This window comes from Puma concolor, chromosome A2 (genome assembly GCF_028749965.1).
Source record: "Puma concolor isolate L17-30 chromosome A2, mPumCon1.1.hap2, whole genome shotgun sequence".
Taxonomy (NCBI): domain Eukaryota; kingdom Metazoa; phylum Chordata; class Mammalia; order Carnivora; family Felidae; genus Puma; species Puma concolor.
The window spans coordinates 83,086,749-83,110,234 of record NC_141668.1 but is presented as its reverse complement, the minus strand read 5'-3'; the positions used below and the strand labels follow the sequence as shown (position 1 = coordinate 83,110,234).

The window sequence follows — 23,486 nt, the reverse complement described above, 5'->3', positions numbered from 1 at the left end:
TAAAATAACCCCCACAGCCCTATGGCATGAAGAGGTCAGAAAACAAACCACAGGAGGACATGCTCTGTTTGACCCTGGCCTCTGAGGCCACCTCAATTCCACTAAGTCTGTGCCTTGAACTAACTATCTGAATATTTTCAGTGGGTTTGTAAGCATGGGCTCCTCCCATGATCACACGTCAGGTTGAACGACAAACAACAAACATGAAAGAAACTTTCTTCCTGCTTTCTCTCCTCTCCTTCCTTCTCTCCTCCTTCTTCCTCTCCTTCTCCACCTCCTTGTCTTTCTGCTTCTTTTAGCTGTAGAGTTCTCAAATATAAAAGCTGTTGGTTTGATATTCATTTTCCACTCCTGGTCCTCTCAATACCTATATTGTTACTATGTATGTTTAGAAACGTATTTTGAATACATTATGTGGTAAAATTCTTTGGCCAAATTTACAACACGACGTAACTCAAATTCAAAAAGACAGTGATAGGGGCTTAGTCAGTTAAGCCCCTCTTGATTTCGGCTCACGTCATGATCTCACAACTTGTGAGTTCGAGCCCCCACATCAGGCTCTGTGCTGACAGCAATGAACATGCTTGGGATTCTGTCTCGCTCTCCCTCTCTCTCTCTGCTTCTCTCCTGCTCATTTTCTCTAATAATATAAATAAACTTAAAAAAATCAAAAAAACGGTTACATATTATTCACAACTCTAGTGCAAAAAGCAGTAAGTACTCTTTGGTTTACCATGAATTAACTTTCCAGGTCATTTCAGATGTCTTCCCAGGAAAAAGTTACTTATCAACAATTCCAAGACTTTAGTTAGTAGTAGGGCTCATGAGCACCCAACTAATATTGGTTCCTTTATCTTAAGAGCTACAGGTTAAAGAGGTCAGCACAGGTGAAGCAGACTTCTAATAAAATCCTTCTAGATGGTCCAAGGGGAGGGATGTTTCTACCTCCTTATATACTACACATTGATGAACACAATTTCTTTGAGTCCAATATGCTTCCTATGTCTTTCTTTATCTGCCTTCCCACTCTTCACTAAATCATAGTAAACACCATAACCAGAGAGGTGGGGTAACTAAGCTCCTTGTGGAAAAAGAAAAAAAAAAAAAAGGTAAAAAAAAAAGATCTTTCAGAATCAAATTGTGATAGTGACATTTATATTCTTTATTTTGCATCTGCGTAGGTTATAAAACAACAATGTAATACAGTATCCATATATGGAGGAAAGGTAACCATTGTTATATATAACAATTCTTTTGAGTATAATAAAAGAGAAATTAGAGTTTTATACAAGGGATTCTGCAGATTCTACGTTTTATAAAAATAAGATTAGGACCAGACATATAATGTAACAAAGAGAATTAAGATACATTAGACAGGGGACTAACACACATAAATATCAAAATACCCATCCTGCAATCTCCTTATGTGGCCTATCTCCATGTCCTCAAGCTTTCTTTCTTTCCTTAGTACCATGTTCTACCCATTTCTCCCTCCTGCTGCTCTCCCGGTCTCTTTCCTCCACATTCTGCAGAGGATTCAATCATCATTTACCTATGATGATGCTGTGATGATTTTCCTCTCTAAATGACTGTTACTCTCCATATTATCAGGTGGTAAAAGGCTGCAAAGATTTTGCTCTATATGCTTGTGGGTCTAAGATAAAATGTTTGGAGTGTTTAATAAGAAAATCAAGTTAGGTGACCAAAGGGCATTGGTCTGAATTTTTCAGAAGAGACAGTTTCTCATGTATTTATTGTACCATGGTACAGTGAAAAAAAGTCCTAATGTCAACTCTTCTCCTACTAACTCGCATACCAAAGTCTTCTGGTGGAGGCGAGTGATCTTCTTCACTACACGGTTAGCTGGTTAAATCTCAGATCACATACCAACCAGGCCCTTTGGCTCTTTAAGGCACCTACCCATTCATCTTTTCACTCACTGCTGCTAAAAACAGAAACAAAAAAAGAAAAGAAGTTTTACTTCATGTACAGAGAGGGGCACACTGAGGCACTCATCTGTCCAAGCAGTGATCCCCTCTATGGCTATCTACTTTTCTCTGGGAGGTATGTGAGTGGGGGTACGAGTGAAATTCGTACTCACACAGGTTAACTGGGCTACACAGCTAATATACACTGCAAAACCCTTGCTTCCTGGATAACTTTTTTTTTTTTTTTTTTTTTTTTTTAGACAAGGGAATAATGTGATCAAATCAGAAAGAGTAGATGGAACTAAGAAGAACATAAAACATGCTGTATAAGTTGGGTTTGGTTTTCTCTATTCCATCTTCAAATGGATGTCTGAAGTACTGTAACTTGAGAGGAATATGATCAAAGTATTTATGTGAGGGAGTCATAATTTGGCTTATTTTCTTCCAAGTTTTAAGTCCCTAGGACTAAAAGATTGGGAGTTTTCTTCTAATTGCTTAAAAAATGTGTCGTTACATACTTATTTTTGAGAAGAATATTATGTTACTTGTGATAATATATTCAAACTTAATAAATAGATCCAAACAGTTCTTTCTAAATTTCGTATGTATTATATATAACACATATATGCATTTATGTGCATAAACATCACGGTGGTTTATTACTTATGCATTATTTTCTTCATTTGAATAATCAGAAGTTGAAATTAATTACCCATTTCATTTCTTACATGTAATACAATCTAGAATGACCTCTGAAATTAAATTAAGAAGAAAACTCCAGGCATCTACCTTTTATGTGAGAATTTTGTCATCTTAGATGGAGGCAGTGAGTGGGAACAAACATAATTTAAGCACACCTTTTTTTTTTTTTTAATAGCAATGTCATTTTTCAGTTCCCCCGAGGAACACATTTTCCATGCATTTTTCTAAGTACATTTAGCATTAGATTCCATTTCACTTACTTTTACTGTTATTATTATTGCACTTTTCCCATGTATAGAATTATGGTACTAGAGACTTGAGTGTTTCTAAGTCTGTGTATATGAAACAATTACGCAAAACTTTCAGAGGCTAAGATTCATATACTTGTTTACTTACTAACCCAAAACAGAGAGTGGAGAATTCCTTTTCCTTCCAATATTCCACTGCCATTTGTTGACCTGGAGACCAGTCAGAGACAGGCAGTGATGAACTAATCCCCAGGTGAAACTCTTCTGATGGTATCATATCTTGAAGCCTTCTCTAGTGATGGAGAAGGTACAAAGACACACTGTACTGCCGAACTTAGTTCTGCCCTTTCACAAATACTGAAATGGTTAGCCTTTCATACTGAAGGTAAATGGAAGTTTTTTGAACATTACTGTAGTTACCACCTGAATTCTTGGTTAAACTTAAGACTGGACAAAGAAAGGATACAATATTGCTTAATTTTCCCAAGCCATTTATTTCAATGGGCCAAAGTAAGACAAAAAATGAATGATCTTTAATCATTTATACAATGTTAGGGTCAAAATGGATTACTAGTCTGAATGTTCCAAAAATTCTGAACAAGATTAAGTCCATAAAATTCACTGGGACTGGACAGAAAAATCAAATAGTCTCACCTCCATGAAAATCCTTTTCACTACAGAAAACCTCATTATTTTTCATCCTGATTATTCTGCCATGATATACAATGCCTTATATTTAACTTGAATATTAACCCCTTGGTCATTTTAACCAGAAAAAAAAAAAGTTTACGCTAATGGGCATTCAAATTTCGATTTTTATCTGGAGAACTATATAGTGTTTCAGTGTAATATATCAAATGCAGACAAGCAATATTGTTTAAGTATATAGATAAAAAAAGAGAACTCTGTAGTAATGTGAAATTTTAAAACATTAAACTAAAAAAAGTAAAGAAGGATGTATCTTTCAAATTATTTATTCTACTTGGGGATACATTTTAATCCCTTTCAACAAACACATTTTGTGAGAGAGGAATAAACAGAGACAAAAAGGTGTGGCCACAGAGAAATGTAAACAATATGCTGTGATAATATGAATGACACAAATGACAAGTGAATAACTAAAATAACATAAATATATAAGAAAGTAAACAACTACATAAAGTATTTAGGGTTATAGTGGAAGCTGCTTAGAGAGAAGAATAATTATAATCATGTAAAGTCAGTATGGTACAAGTGTCACAGGAAAGAATTATGTGTAGTGTTCAATGCCATGATTTTATAATCAGAACTGGACTACAATCTTAGCTTTGCTGAATCCCCAGCCATGTGATCCTGAGCACAGGAATTTAGTTTCTTTCAACTTAAAAAACATATAATATTTACCTCATTCATTGTTGTGTGGATGAAATGATCAAGAAAATACTTGACATAGTGCCAAGAATATTGTAAGAGATAAATTAAGAGTATTATTTTGATTTCAAACAAAAACAAATTTAAAACCAGTCAACATAGGGTGTTGAGCAGCAGAAGCACCAGCCACAAGGGAGAAAAGTGGCCCAGAGATCCAAGTGGGAGGTTGTCAGTTGGGATGATGGAGGGGTGCGGCATTTATGCACAGAGAAGAACTGAGTACAGGTGAAGAGGGCAGAAAGGTCAAACTACCTTCAGGAATTACACAAGGGCGTATTTATTTGGCTGTTGTTCTACGTATCACTTGTGGGAATATCAGGCGTTGCTTACAAGTTATTCTGGAGCCAAATTCCACACGGCTGAGAAAGCCAAACTGAGTTATTTACACAGGAGTCCTGGCTGTGGGGTGCAGAAGCCTGGACAGGCCTGCAAAATCATCTAATGGCTACAAGAAGTACATGTGAAGATATATTTTTATACACTGATATAAAAATATTCTCCTAATATTTAGTAAGTGGATTGATGCTAATATTCTTTTACTCCTTATGTGAGTTGGTCATCTGTTTTGTGAAAAATCCTGGGAGAAAACTGAGAGTCACACTCTAAGGAGAAGTTATAGTGAGGTAGTCACTTTATTCAACCATCTTTAGACTGAGGCTTATTATTCAGTTAGGCAGATCTCTGGCTTTTATTTGCTACTAGCAATTACACCTGTTTTCTTAGAATAGGTAAGTGGTAGACAAAAGATTGTGGCAAAACAAAAAATCACGTCACAAAGATAATAATAATGTAAGAAAGACACAAACACTGACACACTTCATATCATTACAAACTTTTCATCAGCAACATTACAAGAAAAAAGTAATGATGACCAAGTTAAATCAGATGGGACCCAGCCAAAAATGCCCGACATTATCAGGAAACCTATTTGACATCTGTATTGACATCTCTCATTGCTAACAGCACATCTTACCTAAACACAACGTAAACTTTAGCACAACAGCAAGTGATATTGTGGCATCAACACAGACCTCTAAAATTTTCTGAAAATAAATATTCCACTACTTTACCAACTTTCAATAAATTACATAATAAACATTTAGAAGCTTTTGATTTTTCTTATTTCATAATAAAAGAAAAAAAAGCTACACATCATTTGGATAAAATTGGATTCGGTAGTGTGTACGAAATGATATGGTGACAAATCAAACTGTATTTCTTGTCAGCCAATATTGTTGGAAAGACTACAGAAATAACAGGAAGGTTTAAGAGAAATTTTTAGAACAAAGTAAGTAGCAAAACTTTTGGTAATAACAGAATTAAAGTGTAGATATTTCTAATATGTTCAGTTTATAATATTTACTATTTCTGCTTTAATAATAAAATACTTAAAGTACTACTGTAAGCCAATAAGGAAAACTATGCCAAAGAAGTAAGCCTCACAACATTGAATGGTTTAAGGTATACATATTTATTTTTTTATGAAAAAACTGTATATTAGCTACTGAAGAGTGGCTTTTTCTTTGATTGGAATTATTCTTTTAAAAAGGGTAAGAATACAGAGATCGCAGTATACCTGTGAAATTCATTTACTACGTCTGTTATAAGTAGGTCAGATTTGGACAGACCTCTGGATTTTACAGATGTGACATATGTTTTGTATACTGATGAGACCTTTATATTTTGAAGAATATATATTTTGTATATTTTGTACTGAGATAGAGAATAACTCTAAAGTTATTTAAATCACAGAGGTTTACTGATTATATAATAGGAAATTAATTTAAAAAGTTGTAGAATATGAAGATGGATCTTTTTTGACAAAAATAGGATTATCCCAAGTTTGTTCAACTTTTTGGTGATGACAAGTGGTTATCAGTAATATACCACTTACTAGATGCTATAAAGTAAATGGAATGACGGAGGGGAAAAAAGTATATAGGAGAAAGTAAACTCTGGTTATCAGCAACATGGTACTTATTAAGTACTTAGAAAAAACAAACACTAGCTGTTCTTGAACAGAATTATGGTGTGAAAACAGTCCTTTGAAAAGAGATATGTGGAAACCATGTGATTATGCTATATAAAATAACATATGTCATTTTTAAAAGCTGTCGTATCTGCTCATTTAATACATTTTAAACAGAATATTTTCATCTGTTTCTAACCCTTCCAGATGAAGAACCCCAGTGGATTTTAAAGCAATTCATTCGTGTGTGTGTGTGTGTGTGTGTGTGTGTGTGTGTGTATTTTAAATACCGTATTTTCTGACAGAACAAGAACAAATAACTATTGGTCTCCTGTGGAATTTCCACAATTAAAAAATTATTTTCAGTTTCAAACTTAGAGAATAGGTAGCAAGATTTGGGAAGTACAAACTCTGATGCACTTCTTCCAATTCTGACATATCTTTGTGGATTATCTTTCTTGTTATGGATAGTCATTAGAACTAAATATCAAAATATCAAAATAAGCTTAACTTAGAAGCTGAATTTAAGATAACTCTATCATAAAATTGCAGACCAAGATTTTCAAAAATACTGAAGCGCAATCCATGTTCTCTCTAAAGTACTATTATTAATCATATTTTATTGTGATCAAATGTAACTTTATTTAAATAATTATAATAAAAACAATTATAGTCTATTTCATTTTATTTTATATTTTTGTGACTGTTTTATACTGTTCATAATATATTAATAAATCACTGTACACATTTAATTTACAAATAAGTAACACACATTAAGGTTATAAAATAATATTAAAAGTAGTGATAAAAAGACACAACAAAAAGGAAGTGATAAAGGTGTAAAATAAAAAGTGCATTAACAAAATATCTGGATATTTCTCGTTTAGATTCTATTTAGCAAGCAATGGAGAAGCATTAGCAATATCTGAGTGATAGAGTGAAATTACGTGCACCCTACAAAATAATTATCTGACAATTATATATGGAGGAAAGGAGAAAGAGAAGGCACAGTGACCAGTAATTAGATTACTCAAATCACTGATGAAAGGTCATGAAGGCCATAATTAAGAGTGTGCTCAGGAATAGGAACTAACAGACAGGAATGTGATGAATTGGATGCCGAGAGCAAAGGGCAGGAAGCTCTAAGAAGGCTTCTAAGAAGAAGCCTCAGATCTCTCAGAAGGGTAGTGACCAGGAAGGTAGAGGCAGGTGAATGATGCTGCCATTACCAGAAACAGAAAGTCAGGAGCAGAAAAAGCCTCTAGAGAGTGTAGATAAAATTCCAACATACTGAGTTCCAGTTTACAGTGAGGCTTTGAAGTGGAACATCTACTGAGTATTTGAAACTGCAGATCTGATACTCAAAAGAGGGGAAGAAGGTGCACAGGTAGACATAACAATTGTTCATGGGGCTCTCCTAAGAACAAAGAAGACAATACCCAAAACAAAAATGAAGCAAAAGACAAAGAAAACCTCCTCTTACAGAAATGAGGAAAGAAAGTGATACAGGGAGTCAACGTAGAACTCATAAAGTATGATCAGAAAGACCAAAAGAGAACAAAAAGGGAAGGGTTATGAAAGCCAAGGGCCGTTTTACAAAGGGAGAAATGGTAAAAGTCATCAGGTTGTGCAAAGTGGTAGGCTACAAGCAGTAATGGGTGGTGATGGTGATACTACATCCTGGCATAGAATGAAGAATATACAGGTACCTGCTCTTTCTGACTCTGATAAACTCATTTATGTTATGAGGGGAGACCAATGATGAATTATCTGTGAGTGATGCATCATATAACAAGTGATGTATCATATTTTATATATATGATATATGTGATATATATGAGATGATGTATTTTATTTATCTGGTATATCATATATCAGAGATCGGTTACTAAACCAAGTGTTAAAACTGTAAATGACCAAAAAAGCAACTAAGAGTTGGGATGCACTACAGATTCTAATTAGAGCCCTAATATTAACTTTTAATATTAATAAATCATTTTATTTTCCTTCAAGTCATTGTTATCTGTGAATTAAAATTAATCAACCAAATATGATGTAAGACCTGGTGTAGCTCTCAAACAATCAGAATTCTTCGAAAAATAACACTGCTGCTTGGGCAGACAGTGGTTAAGATGGGTAGATACCCTTAAAAGTTTGCACTAAAGAAAAAAAAATATATATATTATTCCAGATTATGCCTGGATTATAAATAATCCTTCAATATTAAACAAGTAGAGTACATCATATAAAAATCATGTTAAATACTACAATTAACTTTTACAGAAAATGACTTTTGTCCTAAATTTTAGTCACACTTTTTTTTTTTTTTTTTTGGCAACCACAATTATTTAGACCTTTCAATGGCTGATCATACCTTAAGAGGCTTTCAAGTGAAAAGGAACTTGTTGACTTTTGCTTAACCAAGTGACTAACTAAATAGAAACTTAAGACACATAGTATTTTATGTTAAAGGTAGATACTGATTTTATGTTCATAGCGGAGAGAAGAAGAACCTTAAAGTTGTAAGAAACTATTTTTATCACCCTAAAGAATTTTGGTAAATTATTAGATATGCATAAAAGCTAGAAAAATCAATCTGCTATCTCTGCTTTATTTAAATTAGATTAAGCTGTCAGAATGCCAAATTTGTTCATTTCGACAACAATTGTTACACTTTTCTGAAAGTGCTTTTAACTGAAGGCTTTCACTTCCATAATTAGCAGTAAGCACTCTGTGTACTTTGGTAAAAATCTGTAAGTTTTATATACCTAACAGAGTGCAAAGATAGGAAAACATAACTTACTGTTTTTTCTTTCCCAGGTTCCACCTGATCAGGCTTTGCTGGGCGTGCTGCCTGTGGCTGGTCTTTAATTTTTTGAGGCACCTCATCATCTTCCTTTGACAAACTTGGAGGTGGGCCAGAGGGTTTGTCTTCCATCTTGGTCTGTGGTAGCTTCTCTTGTACAACCTGTGGAGTCACTCTGCCTTCAGGCTTTTCCTCAGCAGTTGGTACTTGAGTTTTAGCTAAGTCTTGTTTCTGTTCCTCCTCCAGAGCTGTTTTTGTTCCTGGAGGTAACTTTTTGTCTTCAGTGGGTGGCTTTTTTTCTTCAAGAGGGGGCTTTTTTTCTTCTGGGAGTGGCTTTTTGTCTTCAGGGGCTGAAGTTTTCTCTAGTTTACTCTCTTGTTTGTGGTCTGTGTTCCCCTTTGGGACAATCTTTTCCACTGATGGTATCTCTTTCACTTTTTCTGGAATGATTTGTTCAGCTTCTGTTTTTACTTCTTGTTCCTTCTTTTTCACTTTTACTTGAGTAGGCATTGCTGTTTTCTGAGATGGTTGTTCTGGAGGGACAGGCATAGGGGAGGCTTTTGGCGCTGAAGGTGTAGGTGGCATTTTGCCCATATCTCCAAGCTGTCCTGATATTGCTCTCTGGGTTTGGCAATTTAAACAAAGCCATTCTTGAACCTGCAAATGAAACAGCAATGAATAGATTAACTATATTATAACGCACCGCTTCGGTTGCATATACCAAGGTTAACATCTGGTGATTTCTAGTTGCTTTTCTGTACAGGGAGAAAGTAGATTGTTTTCCAAACCAATGAAATAGTGACTTCTAGGGAAGACTGCAAAAAGACTATTTATAATCTAAAAATATGAGGAATATTTTCCTCATATTATTTTCCATATTAGAGATTGGCAATTCATTCTCTTCACCATAAGATATATATATTTATCTTCACCATAAGATATATATATATCTTATATATTATATATAATATATATAATATATATTATATATACACATATATATGTAATATATAATATATAATGTATATATGTAATAATATATATTATATATAATATATATATGGCACTAAAGATGGAGCCACGGAATGAATATATATATGTATATATATATATACACATACATTTTTTTTGGTGAAAAATCTACATTTGTTTCAAACACCGTATTTTTGAGCTTGGTGGCTTTAAAATTAGTATTTCCATCATATGTTTACACAAAACTATTAAATTTTATGGTCATTTTCTTTTAACTACAATTAATCAACAGCTCTTTTAGGATTTAATGTATAATCTCCTATCTCTTGACATGGGTCAAATGTGCCTCTATCGACGAGAGTAAAACTTCACAAGGTACATGAAAGTTTTCAAGAGTCACCTGTACATAATTCTCTATCTGCTTTAGGACTAAAAAATAATTTCATTCTTAATAATATTCACATTTCTTATGCAACTGAGCAAAATGCAATCACTGGCTCAAGCGGTCTGATATCTTATCCCCCAGGGTTTTTTGAATCGCTGAGTCAAACAGTTTGCTATGTTTCTGCTCCTCAGTGTAATCCATAGGCCACCTGCACCAATCAACTGAGATGGTCATAAGACATGCAAATTCCTAAGAATTGCTAAAATTGTTTTAACAGGATCCTGGACTGGGACAAAGATCTTTTCAATACACTGGTTAATTCTTGATTGATTCTTTTGCAAGCTGAATTCTGATAATCACTCTCTCTTAACACATACAAATGATGGCATGGGAGACTGATTATGTGAGACTAATAATATTGCAGAATTTCTGTCCTATTGATGTATGTTGCACTTTTTCTTACCTTATAGCTATTATAATGTAAGAAATAAAGGCTATATATGTAGATTCTAATGGTTACATTTAATGAATACCTATTTTGTAAAGACTACAGTTGGAAGTCACACAAAGAGTACTGCATTCATATGCTGCACTGTTTTTTTGAGAAGTTCAATTTCAAACTGCTTTTCATATTGGATCACTCTTTCTAGTTACATTACTTAAATTATTCAGAGACAAAAATCACTTACTTTTCTAGAATATTATCAGGGATCTAAGTTTTATTTCTTATTTCAGCTTCCAATTTTTTAGATATCTAAATAATGATGCTTAATAAAAATTAGTGTTTTGCAATCTGTTAGCTATTATAATTCTTATTTGCTTATCTAAAGAGTAAAGACAAAAGTCAGTTATTTACTTTTTATAAGATGCTGTTGATAAAACATCAGTATGCATTATGGGTTCATTTGCTTTTTGTGTGTATGATCATCCAATACCAATTCCCTTCTTAATTTCAGTTCTAAGCAGCTCTAGAGTGAACTGTGGCTTCTTTATATAATAACTTTATATAAAAGTCTTAAGAAAGAAACTGATTTGATCCCTTATGTCAAATACAAAAAGCTCCAGCCCTTGTGCTGAATAGTCCCTAGAGAAAGCAGTGCCATAATACCTACAGAAAATCAATCTTAATCCATGCTGTGGTTTTAAAAACCATTACTCAGTTGAGCCACAGTTTAGAATATTTTCATTCAGAACCTGACATTTTCTTTTTAAACAAAAGCAGACAAAAATAGCTGCATCACTGCTGTTTTGTCACATGGATTCTAAAAACCAAATGCAGGTGTGTGTTAAGCATTCCTATCAGGCCTTGTCCTAATGTAAATAAGTTAGGAAGTTTTTAATATAGCAGGAATACAGGTAGCATTACATTGCAAATTTTTCTCAACTATAATAATGTGATTATTTTATGTGAGGTTTTGGAACAAATTGTTTTTACAAAGTTATCATCTCTTACTTTGATGCTGCAATGGTATACAGCTCTTGTTAAAATGAAAATAAATGAAATAAAATAAAATGAAAATAAATGAAATTAAAATGAAAATAAAATGAGGGACACCTGGGTGGCTTAGTCGGTTAAGTGTCCGACTTCGGCTCAGGTCATGATCTTGTGGCTGGTTGGTGAGTTCGAGCCCCACGCTAGGCTCTGTGCTGATGGCTGGGAGCCTGGAACCTCCTTCAGATTCTGTCTCCCTCTTTCTCGGCCCCTCCCCCACTAGCGCTCTGTCTCTCTCTCGAAAGCAAATAAATGTTAATTTTTTTTTAAATAAAAAAAAAAAAGAAAATGTATTGAGAAAATAAATAACTATTTCAAGGTAGTATACTCATTTTCATATATTTGAAATTTAGGTAATGGGATAAAAGGTATAACCTATTTAATCTACAATGTCACATAAGATGCTTCATTTTCCCAATTTAAAATAATGTTTGATAAACAGTGATAACCCACATGACCACCGTCTGAAAGGCAAAGGGAAGGCAATAATAGGGTCAGTCTAAAAGAAAAACCATCTTATCCTGAGAGCCTGGCTGGCCAGTTCAAATTTGTGTTTTGCTTACACTTCCATCCATATTCAGTTAAACCTGATATTTTTATACTTGGTGTCTCAATTGCATTACTGATTTGCATTTTAAATAAGATCATGAGGACAGGTCTAATTCTTTTGACTTTACATTTTGTCACCAAAGTTACTTTGGAAACTGATGTTACTATCATGTCAAATAACTACCACTTATGTATCTATTATGTATCTATTTATTCTATTTATATCTATTTATATGGAAAACGGAAAGCATATAATGCTTTTAACAGGACTGTCTAATGAATCTGCGTAGAATATAAGGAATTTGATAATTCATGAATCACAAAAGAGTATTTTTTCACCAATTAGAAAAGCTGAATTGGCAGCCTTGTACATGTGTCTCTTTTCTCTGCAGCCCTAGAACCAAAATTAGAATGCCAGCAAGTTCTGCAAGCAGAGGACGTTATAATATCAGTAAGGAACTAAAAAGGGGGGAAACTATTGTAACAAAAAAATTGTATATTTCTTTAAACATGCAAATTTAAATTTTATTTATTAAAAGTGGATAAGAAAAAGCAGTAGTGAGGGTAAAATTGAAAGCAGACATGAGAAAAGCAAAACTGATCAGTTTTAACAATGAGTAAAAATGAATTTTCAAAAAAGTTCATTTTGGACAGCATGGGTTATTGTCATTATCGTATCATCATTAAATACAAACACAGTTACTAGAAAAACTGGCTTCACAAATGATAATTTGGGAAATATTCTACAATCACATAAGATGTCAAAAACCATAGTTCACTTTTTTTTTTTTGCATTCTTTACCAAAAATAATCCCAAGGATTTTTGTTATCACTGTATTCAGAGATTTAATTAAGAACATTACATGTCTAGGTCCAAAATAAAATGTCGTCTGCCCTCCTAGTTCCTCAACAGCCACACCATTAAATACTCATAATGCTTCTAGTCCAGTAGCAAACTGGAGATAAAATAAGCAAGATGCCTAAATTATACAAGAATTCAATGCAAAAAGTATCACTGCCATATATGACTTTTACCACCTGAAAGGATTTTACCACACATGGCATTAACTCCTTCTGTAAATTGCAAAAGACAGGATTATTCATATTTTGCCCTAAGGTTAAATATCAAAAGACTTACAGGTTTATCTTTAAATATTTGCTTATAAAGAAAGACAATCAGAAAATGAATATATGTTATATATTATGTAATATATATTTATATATACTAAAGGCATTTATATCATTGAGTTTCTTGCATAGAAAATACAAGAAAATACATAGAAAAATATACAGAAAAATACAGATGCTTATGGAGCCTTTTTTTTTTTAAAACAGAAGTCATCATTATGGATCCTGTCAGATCATTTCCATTTGTTTTACTATGTTTTTAAAATACATTTTATTTTCAGTATTATGTAAGTATAATAGTATAAAACATAATAAAAGTTTTTAGCCATATTATTAAATGTATTCAATAAATTCAGAAGACTCTATACTGTGAGACCAATCACCTTTTTATTCAGCGTTTCAACATTTATAACCAGGATAACAAATTCATATCCAAGTAGGGAAAATTCTGATAAGCAATTAGCGAATAAAAAACAACTCCATGTTGATCACAACATACTAGAATATATCCAATTGTCAGCTGGTACAATATTAATAAAATACATTTATTTTAACATCAAATCATCAGGCTTGTTCAAAACAACGCTCCACAAATCCATTAATCTTAAGAGGAAAGTAGGAAATGAAGGCAATAAAAACCCAGAAAAGGGATGCTGCTATGCTACTCAGCATTTTTCCATCAATAAGCAATTTGCTTTATGTAACATTTCAGCTGTAACTATAGCAACAATACCATTAAGGAAAATCTCAGAACTCCGGGCCTGCCTATTTATTTTTCTAAGTATCATTTCTGAAGCATGATAATAAGACCCGCGGCAGGTTGAAAGTTGGCCTTAGACTTAAAATGGCAGAGCTGTGATGGCCGCAAACCATGCATCAGCACTGGTTTTTGTACCTGGGAAATCTCAGCTGCGTCTTAACGTGAATTTTCATGAAAAGACCAATCCTACCAATTTGGAAGGTCAGATAGTTTCCATTGATGAAAGTATTTAAGCAGAGATTAGGTGCCCCCTACTCAGAATTCTGTGAAGGAAAACCAAGTGATCACAGGAACTGATATTTAATATCTTTGAGTTTCCAGCCCACTATTAAGTTTTTGAGTCAACGATAAGAATTTTACATAGGTTTCTGTGTGTTCGTTTATTCAGAATGTTATTTTTTTGAGCTGAAAATTATGCTAATAATCTGGTTAGAAATCACTATTTACTCTGGGAGAGAACCAAAGCATAAGAGACTCTTAAAAACTGAGAACAAACTGAGGGCTGATGGGGGGTGGGAGGGAGGGGAGGGTGGGTGATGGGTATTGAAGAGGGCATCTTTTGGGATGAGCACTGGGTGTTGTATGGAAACCAATTTGACAATAAATTTCATATATTAAAAAAAAAAGAAATAAATCACTATTTACTCATTGACAGGTCCAAAAACTGGGAAGCAAAGTTACCTGAGACTTTTATCGCTGGTATCAGTCTCACCTATAGTCTTGGATTAAGTTGTTCTTTTTACCTAAAGCCCATACATTCTTACAGTTCAAGTTGAGATTCTGAAAATCAGACTTTTTGTTTAAATTTCTAAATTTATTTCTGTTATCTGTAAAAGAAAAAAGGACTGAATTCACAATTGATGCGCTGTTTTTTTTCAGATTACACAATCAGTTGCCAGACTACACAATGAGGGTATTAGAAACTGATCATTCATGAGACTGCACTTGTATGCAGTGAGGTATGTCTGATATTTCCATTCTTATTCTGTCCCTCCTAAAAATGGATGAGATGTGTGTCAGCTCTTCTTCTTAGTATGCTGCTTTTGGCTAGAATGCATAGCTTCCTTAGTATTTTTGTTCCCCTTACAATCAATGAAACAAAACCTCGTATGCAAAATACATAAGTAAATGATTGATTGGGGTTATTCCCCATTTATTTTCTGTGTGGGTATAAGAATCATATCGGAATGTATTGGAACAGGGGCACCTGGATGGCTCAGTCGGTTAAGCACCTGACTCTGGCTCAGGTCATGACCTCGCAGTTTGCGAGTTTGAGCCCCACATGGGCTCCTCTGCTGTCAGCACAGAGCCCTGCTTCAGATCCTCTGTCCCCCCCTCTCTCTGCCCCTTCCCTGCTTTTGCTCTTACTCTTTCTGAAAAATAAAGATTAAAAAATTAAAAAAAAAAAGAATGTATTAGAACATAAATATTCATATTAAAACTAAGAAAAAACCAAATAAGCTAAATTTTAAATATTAATTTTCAATGAAATTCTGACTTTGAAGGGTAAGAATCAATAATGAAACCTAACAGAATATTGGGTGCTGTTAAGAACTTGTACTGGGGTTGTCCTGCCTGGGTTGAAATTTATCAGTGCTCATGTCCCTACTCACCTTTTCTTTTATGTGGATGTTTATTTCTATAAAAACCCACACTCCCATATTCCCACACAAACTCTCTATTTCACTCATTTGAAGCTCCTAGTGTAAGTTTCTATATAATGTAAACTACATTAACAGATATTTCCATAAATAGCAACATGCCAACTAAAATCATGTGTATTACACCAGGGAGTAAAATTATATCTAGATTATAATTGCATATTCTCATTTGACATTCTTTTTGTGTCCATTTTTCTTTGACTAAACCAGGATCATTTTTCTAGTCACTTTCTCATCATAATTCATGTATATTTTTCTAAACCAGGAAAGTGATCTAAGTGTTTGATGTTTTAAATAGCATTAAATAAATAATATATAAATACACACATGCATAATTAAAATACCTCTCTATTATATTAACACAGCTTTGACAGAACTTGAAGAAAATAGGGGGCTTAGTTTCCTTTTAGAAAGATATGTATATATTTACATTTATGCAAATATGTGTATTGATTTGCATGGATAAAAACAACACAGGGCGGGGCACCTGGGTACCAGGGTGGCAAAGTCGGTTGAGCATCCAGCTTCAGCTCAGGCAATGATCTCATAGCTCATGAGTTCGAGTCCTGCATTGGGCTCTGGGCTGACCCCTCAGAGCCTGGAGCCTGCTTTAGATTCTGTGTCTCATTCTCACTCTGCCCCGCTCCTGCTTGCACTCTCTCTCAAAAATAAACAAACATTAAAAAAACTTAAAAAAAAAAAAAAAAGAACCACACAAGGCTCATTTCCCTATATTGCCTGCCTGTCTTCCTTCCTTCCTCCCTTCCTTCATATCCCTCCCTCCCTTTCCCTCTCTCTCTCTCCCTCCCTGTCTCTATCTTTGTATCTGTACAGAGGGAAGCAAGAAGAGTGAGCTCACTACGACTACTGCTTGATTAACAGATCTATCCGATTTGGGTTCAGTCACAGGGATTAGGGTAACTGATCTCCCAGTAGTGTATATAAAGGACAACTCCAAAGACACAGCTGTTTTCTCACTAGTAACCAAAGATGCAAACTTACGGGTAATCATACATAATTACTGTGTTGGCTTTAGCGAACTCAGCTCTAGCAAAAAAGGAAGGCTTAAAGAGAAGGCTCATCTTCGGATTCATGTCATTTCTATTTGTGATTAAGTGTTCTAGTGCACTACATTCTAGGCTGATAGTTATTTATATGTCTAGTATAAAAAATAACAGTTTAAAAAATATGCCATGTGTTTTATATGGTGACAAGTTCATTTTTTATAACCAGTTCTCATCCTTCTGCTTTTATAAACTTGTATTTTATTTTGTCCCTATTATAAGAGGTGTACATTTATTTTGCATGTTAGTTATTACATCAAAGCAAAAAAAAAAAATACCTTTCAAGGCAAACTTAGTCAACAGTCAGCACTACAGTCCATGAGTAATTGAGTTTTATAACAAATTTTGAAGATTGTAACACACTTCATCACAGAGGAATTTTGTTAAGATTACACAGCTATATGCATTTGGAAGTTAGATTATTTAAAGCACACTGCAGTTGAATGAAATTTGTAGAACAGTTTATAGGATAAACAAAAACCAGTCCCAACTTTTAAATTTAAGGATCACTGTGGATATAATATTCAAAGACAGCAGAATCCCACCAACTAGGGAGCTTGACATGTATACGAAGGGGAGGGGTTGCACCAGACTGCCGGGATGATGGAGAATGCAGCAAGGTGGCTGGGAAGATTGGGTAAGCGGTAAGCCCTTCCACAGTGCAGTAGAACGCGGTGCAGGACTGGAAACGCTTTTTGCAGGGAAGAATCAGTGTGTTGATTTTGCAAGGCATAAACCCGCCTAGGATAAACTCTATTTACAAAAATTACCTTTCCTAGTTTCCCATTATAATGCGGTGCTACAGACATTCTGCGTGAGACGGGGAGCCAAGCAGCCAAGCAGCAGCTATGAGTGCTTTTTACAAGCTCAGAAAGTTGGGACGGGGTCACCAGGGACTGTTGTAGCTCACACATGTCACTTACTGCTTGGCTTCGGACAGCAGGCAGGCATGCAGCTGCTCTATTTCCCTCCGGATTCTTCTTCAGCTTCTTCTTTAGCTTTCAGGATGAGACAGTGAGAATAGACAGGCGTTCTGGCCTGTCCTCATGCGTTCTAGCTTGTCCCTGTTCACCCCTATTTTATTTTATTAAAAAAATTATTTTAATCTTTATTTTTGAGAGAACGAGCAAGTGAGCAGAGGAGGAACAGATAGAGAGGGAGACACAGAATCTGAAGCAGGCTCCAGGCTCCGAGCTGTCAGCACAGAATCCAGTGCAGGGCTCGAGCTCATGAACTGAGAGATCATGTCCTGAACTTAAGTCGGACTGAGCCACGCGAGCGTCTCTCTGGGGAGACTGAGCCACACAAGCACTCCTCTGCTCACCTCGATTTTAAATTCATCTTCCTTTCCTCTGCCTGCCCTTCGTCTTTCAATCTCCAGTATTTATTTCAGCAATCACTTACCCAGCTCCCACAACTGTTTTAAGGTCAAATCCCTGAAACAAATCTCTTATTATACAGATTCTATGCTTCCTAATGGTTCTGTTTCTCTAAGTAAAGTCTAACTGATAGAGTCAGGGTGAGTCAAGTGTTATTCAAGGGGCGATGATGTTTTCCATTTTTATCCAGTAATCTTTGTATGTGTGCAGAGTAATTTTAATAGTCTATTTCAGATCTTAAGTTGCATGGCAAAGTACACTTAAATGGAATTCCAAAGAAAGAGGGACTATCTTTGGTTCTATCAGTGTGACATGCAAAAATGGGTTATCTGTAAAGTTTGTTTTTTTTTTTTTTTTTAAAAAGGTGAAATGTTAAAGACAATCATCAAAAATAATTTGTGACATACATATACAATAAGAAATTTGAAAAGGGTTGAACATCCATGTACTCTCTGTCTACTTAAGAAGTAGGACACTGACAGTATCATTAAAAACAACTTTTGCTATAATATCCTATTCAATATACTCTAAGAACAACCACTGTTTTAACTTTTGTGTTGTCAGATATTTGTTTTTTGTTATGGTTTTAATATGTGTGTACTTTTAATATATTATTTACTTCTGTATATTTTGGAACTATATATAGTATTGTGCTTTCCCCCTTTTTATTCTTTCCAGTAAACACTGCCTAGAAAAAAAATAATCTATGAAATATGGGTGGGATAGAAAGAATAAGTTTGCAATGAACCCCCGTGAACCACTGATTCAACTAAAGAAATGGAATACTATCATTACTTGAAACTTGTTTCAAACTCACTCCTTTATATCTTCCAACCAACAAACAAACCAACAAAACTGATCTGTGCCAAATGCAGGTTGTGAATCATCAGTATACACTCCCTTCACTAGTTCAGCTTTTAAGTAAAAATTGAGTAAAGGCCCTACAATGAGGCCAATTTTTAAAAAGTAGAATATGACTTCAAAATATAAAGAGTTCATAAAAATTTCAATATTCTTTTTAGCTTTTTACTTCACATTTAATAGCTAATCAATATCAAGAAATCTCAGTAAGATTTTCAAGCAGTGCTATTCAATTCATTCATGTAATATTTGTCACTTATTTGCTACGACATCCATCTTAATTGCTAAATATATAGTATTTGCTGTTAGAAGGGCAAATATAATTATATAAGAACCAAAAAATACAATAAATATATATTCATATACATTCATTTATGATTCATATAAGGAACATAATGATCTGTTCTAGAGTCTAGGCTGAAACCAGGAGGGAGAAGAAAAAAAAATTCAAGGAGCGCCTGGGTGGTTCATTTGGTTAAATGTCCGACTCTTGATTTCAGCTCAGGTCATGATCTCTCAAGGTTTGTGGGTTTGAGCCCTGCATTAAGAATCTCTCCCTCCCTCTCTCCCCCTCCCCAACTTGCACACACACTCTCTCTCTTAAAATAAATAAATAAACTTTAAAAAAACAGAAAAAAATGTAATTTAAGTAAACATTCAAGAACATTCAGGACAACATTCAGGTCAGGACTACAGGCATCTGTTTTAAAGCTAGTTATTTCTGGGGCACCTGGGTGGCTCAGTCAGGTAAGCAGCCAACTTCAGCTCAGGTCATGATCTCGCGGTCTGTGAGTTTGAGCCCCGCATCAGGCTCTGTGCTGACAGCTCAGAGCCTGGAGCCTGTTTCAGATTCTGTGTCTCCCTCTCTCTCTGACCCTCCCCCATTCATGCTCTGTCTCTCTCTGTCTCAAAAATAAATAAATGTTTTTAAAAAAATAAATAAATAAAATAAAGCTAGTTATTTCTTCAAGCTGTTCAAGTCTCATGTATTGAACCTGAACTCCATTTGTATTTAAAACTATATATTTATATACATAAATAAATGCATATATAATTTATTTTTTACAGGACTACCTGTTAATGAAAAATTTTTGGACCATTTGAAACTATTACCAAACATTACCATGAATATTCTGATGCCCTTAAATATTTTTTAAGACTGTAGTTCTTTTTTTTTTTTTAACATTTATTTATTTTTGAGACAGGGAGAGACAGAGCATGAACGGGGGAGGGTCAGAGAGAGAGGGAGGCACAGAATCCGAAACAGGCTCCAGGCTCTGAGCTGTCAGACAGAGCCTGATGTGGGGCTCGAACTCACGGACCACGAGATCATGACTTGAGCCGAAGTCGGATGCTTAACCGACTGAGCCACCCAGGCGCCCCAAGACTGTAGTTCTTAATGATGATGCAATAACCAACTTTGTGGATGTACTACAATTTACTTAATGAGCCCACTATTAGAGAAATATTGCAAATACAACAATGAGAACAGAAGTCAGAATATCAGTGCAAGGGAATAGGGAGTAATTAAAGTAGTTTATTTAATTCCATAAATAACATACTATGCATTTGCTTCACTGTCTTGTACTCAACAACAGGCCAATAATGTATATTACACATTCAGGATATTCAGAGCTCATTCTTTGGCTAAGCATTATATTGCTGGCAGTAAATTGGTAGATGTTGCCCTGGTAAGCCTGAAGAGTCATTAGTGATTCACAGAATTCAGGGAAGAATAGATATTTCAAGTAGGTTCCACTTCCACATGTGGTGTTGTTTCTGGTTTTAGAGCCAGTGAAGAGATGGGATGTGGTGAAGAGGGACTGACACTGGAAGGTTGGATATTACAGAAAGTCAAAATGGCAAAATATAATTAAATATTAGGCAGCAAAAACATTACCATTATCCTGTTCATTGCTGCAATGAATTAACTAGTAATCTTAGAACTACACTCTAGCTAAATGGACACATAACAACAGAAAGAAAAGACCAGCCCACATAAACCAGATTTTGAACAAAGAGTATAAGTTCAACTGATTTCCTGCCAAAAAACAAGAGAGATTTACTGGTGGAGCCTAATAATCAGATTCCAGCAGCCTCCCCACTACCATCCACTAGAAAGTCCACTGGAGCTAATCCCAGAAGTCAATCCAGTCTGTACACCTTAATCACCTCAAGGAGCCCAAGACACCCCAGTCAACTCTTGTTATCACTCTCTCCATCCCCTCAAATCTGCGAGTGCTTCCTAGAGAGTGAGAATGTGACACCAGGGATGAGTCAGGGGTGAGCGGGGAGGAATGGAGAGAGAAAAGGAGAGGGTCTTGCCAGAAACACATGGAATGCTTACTTTTCGCACCTGCCCATGGTGCTCTCTTGCTCAAGGTCGGCTCAGTATTTCCAGGAACGCATGGCATCCTGAAGCCCTTTGAACACAGGAGAGGCAGAGGCAGAACTGCTACATGGGGAAGTCAGCTGGATTCTCACTGCCTGAAAAGCTCAGCAGAGTCAAATCAATATTTCTGAGTCAGAAAGTGGTATGATTGCATCTGTCATCTGAGAAAGAATCTGATAAAGAAATGTATGCTTGAAAAAATCAACACTGCTTTCTGAGGCTTGAAGTGTGTACAGTGTGCTTGGCTGAAAAGTAGAACTAAAAGACAGAATTCCCCTTTTTAACAGTCAGCTAGATTTCCATTTAGCATGTAACTTCCCTAGGCTGCTTGCATTTGAAGAGGACAAGCTTACCCTGAAGGAATGACTGCGGACTGCACTGCAGACGTTAGAAGCTTGCAGAGGTGACACGGGCGACAACAGAAGAAACACAAAGAGGGAACTGACATCGCCAAGAAAAACTGTCTTAATTTACAGGGAACCTAAAGATTTAAAAATGCAGGAGGAACAGGTCCTGGGAGTGAATATACGTATCTCATTTGCTACTCATGACAATCCGAGGAGGCAATTTCTACAATCATGTTCACTATACAGAAGAAACTGAAGCGTAAAAACTTAGAAGTCACATCATGATCAATATCTAAAGCCAGTAAGTGGAAGATCTCAGAGATGAGGCCATAGCTCATGGATTTAGGTTTTAAAGAATATAAAGGACACTTAAGTCAGAGTTAGAGGTGGGATTTCCTAAAGGTGATGTGCAAAAGAAGATAACAGGGGCCCAGACTCTTTGAGAATAGCTCTGTTTAGACAAGAGACACCAGCAAAGCATAGTAAACAGGATCATTCAAGAAAGGGAGAGGAAAACCAGCAGTGTTTAGTAAACTCACGTGAAGAAAGATGAGAATTTCAAGGAAGCGAAAGGCAACACTGCCAAATAGTCCACGAGGTTAAACATGTATCTCAAAAAGACTGGCAGATATGTCTCTATTTACAAATGAACGGAGCACTCTATTTATATATTGCATTCTTAATTTCTTGCTTTGTCCCTCTCATCTTTGCAATAACTGCTGTGAATTTTTCTCAAGTGGCCTGAATAACTGACTACAAGCCATTGTTTTACCTGTCATTAAATACATACTTATACCTAAAAACAGTGAGTTATGATGTATATTACATGGTTTCTTCGTTATGTGACGAGTCTAAGCATTTAAAAACATAAATGAGGGGCACCTGGGTGGCTTAGTCAGTTTAGTGTCCAACTCTTGATATCTGCTCAGGTCACAACCTCACAGTTTCTGGGATCGAGCCCCAAGTCAAGCTCTGCACTGACAGTGTGGAGCCTGCTTGGGATTCTCTCTCTCCCTCTCTCTCTCTCTGTCCCTCTCTTACTCTCATGCTGGCATGCATGTGCTCTCTCTCCCTCTCTCTCTCTAAAAATACATAAATAAACATTAACAAAAAACCATAAATGAAATGAAACCCTAGAATTAAATTCAAGTTCCATGTTAGAATATTGCTTTGGATAACATTAGATTTTGAAACACTTACATGTGGGTATAATTTTTTTTTCCACAAAGAGTATTAAATAGTTAGACTTTATGTGAACTAGTTACTGTAGAATGAGGCCCAGTATGTTTCCCTTTCTTCTTTCCTAGTTTTTAAAATGGAAAATTGGTTAAGATGTAAGTGAACAGTAAGAGCTTTCTATATGCTTTGTATATTGATGCATATATAGAATATATCATGAAAAATTTTATTCCTGGAGAAACTACTGGGATATC

General features: G+C 35.2%; 1 protein-coding gene across 10 annotated transcripts in view; it reads right to left on the bottom strand.

Annotated features, from left to right (window-relative positions):
* PCLO (piccolo presynaptic cytomatrix protein) overlaps positions 1 to 23,486 on the bottom strand; it is a 426,447-nt gene that overhangs the window by 208,894 nt on the left and 194,067 nt on the right. For all 10 annotated transcript variants that reach the window (XR_015248050.1, XR_015248051.1, XM_086696804.1 and 7 more), the window contains exon 4: positions 9,061 to 9,720. Coding sequence is in view for 8 of the 10 variants with exons in the window: in XM_086696804.1 (XP_086552930.1) it covers positions 9,061 to 9,720 (660 nt within the window). In the remaining 2 variants the exon portion in view is untranslated. The remainder of the gene's footprint in view (positions 1 to 9,060; positions 9,721 to 23,486) is intronic.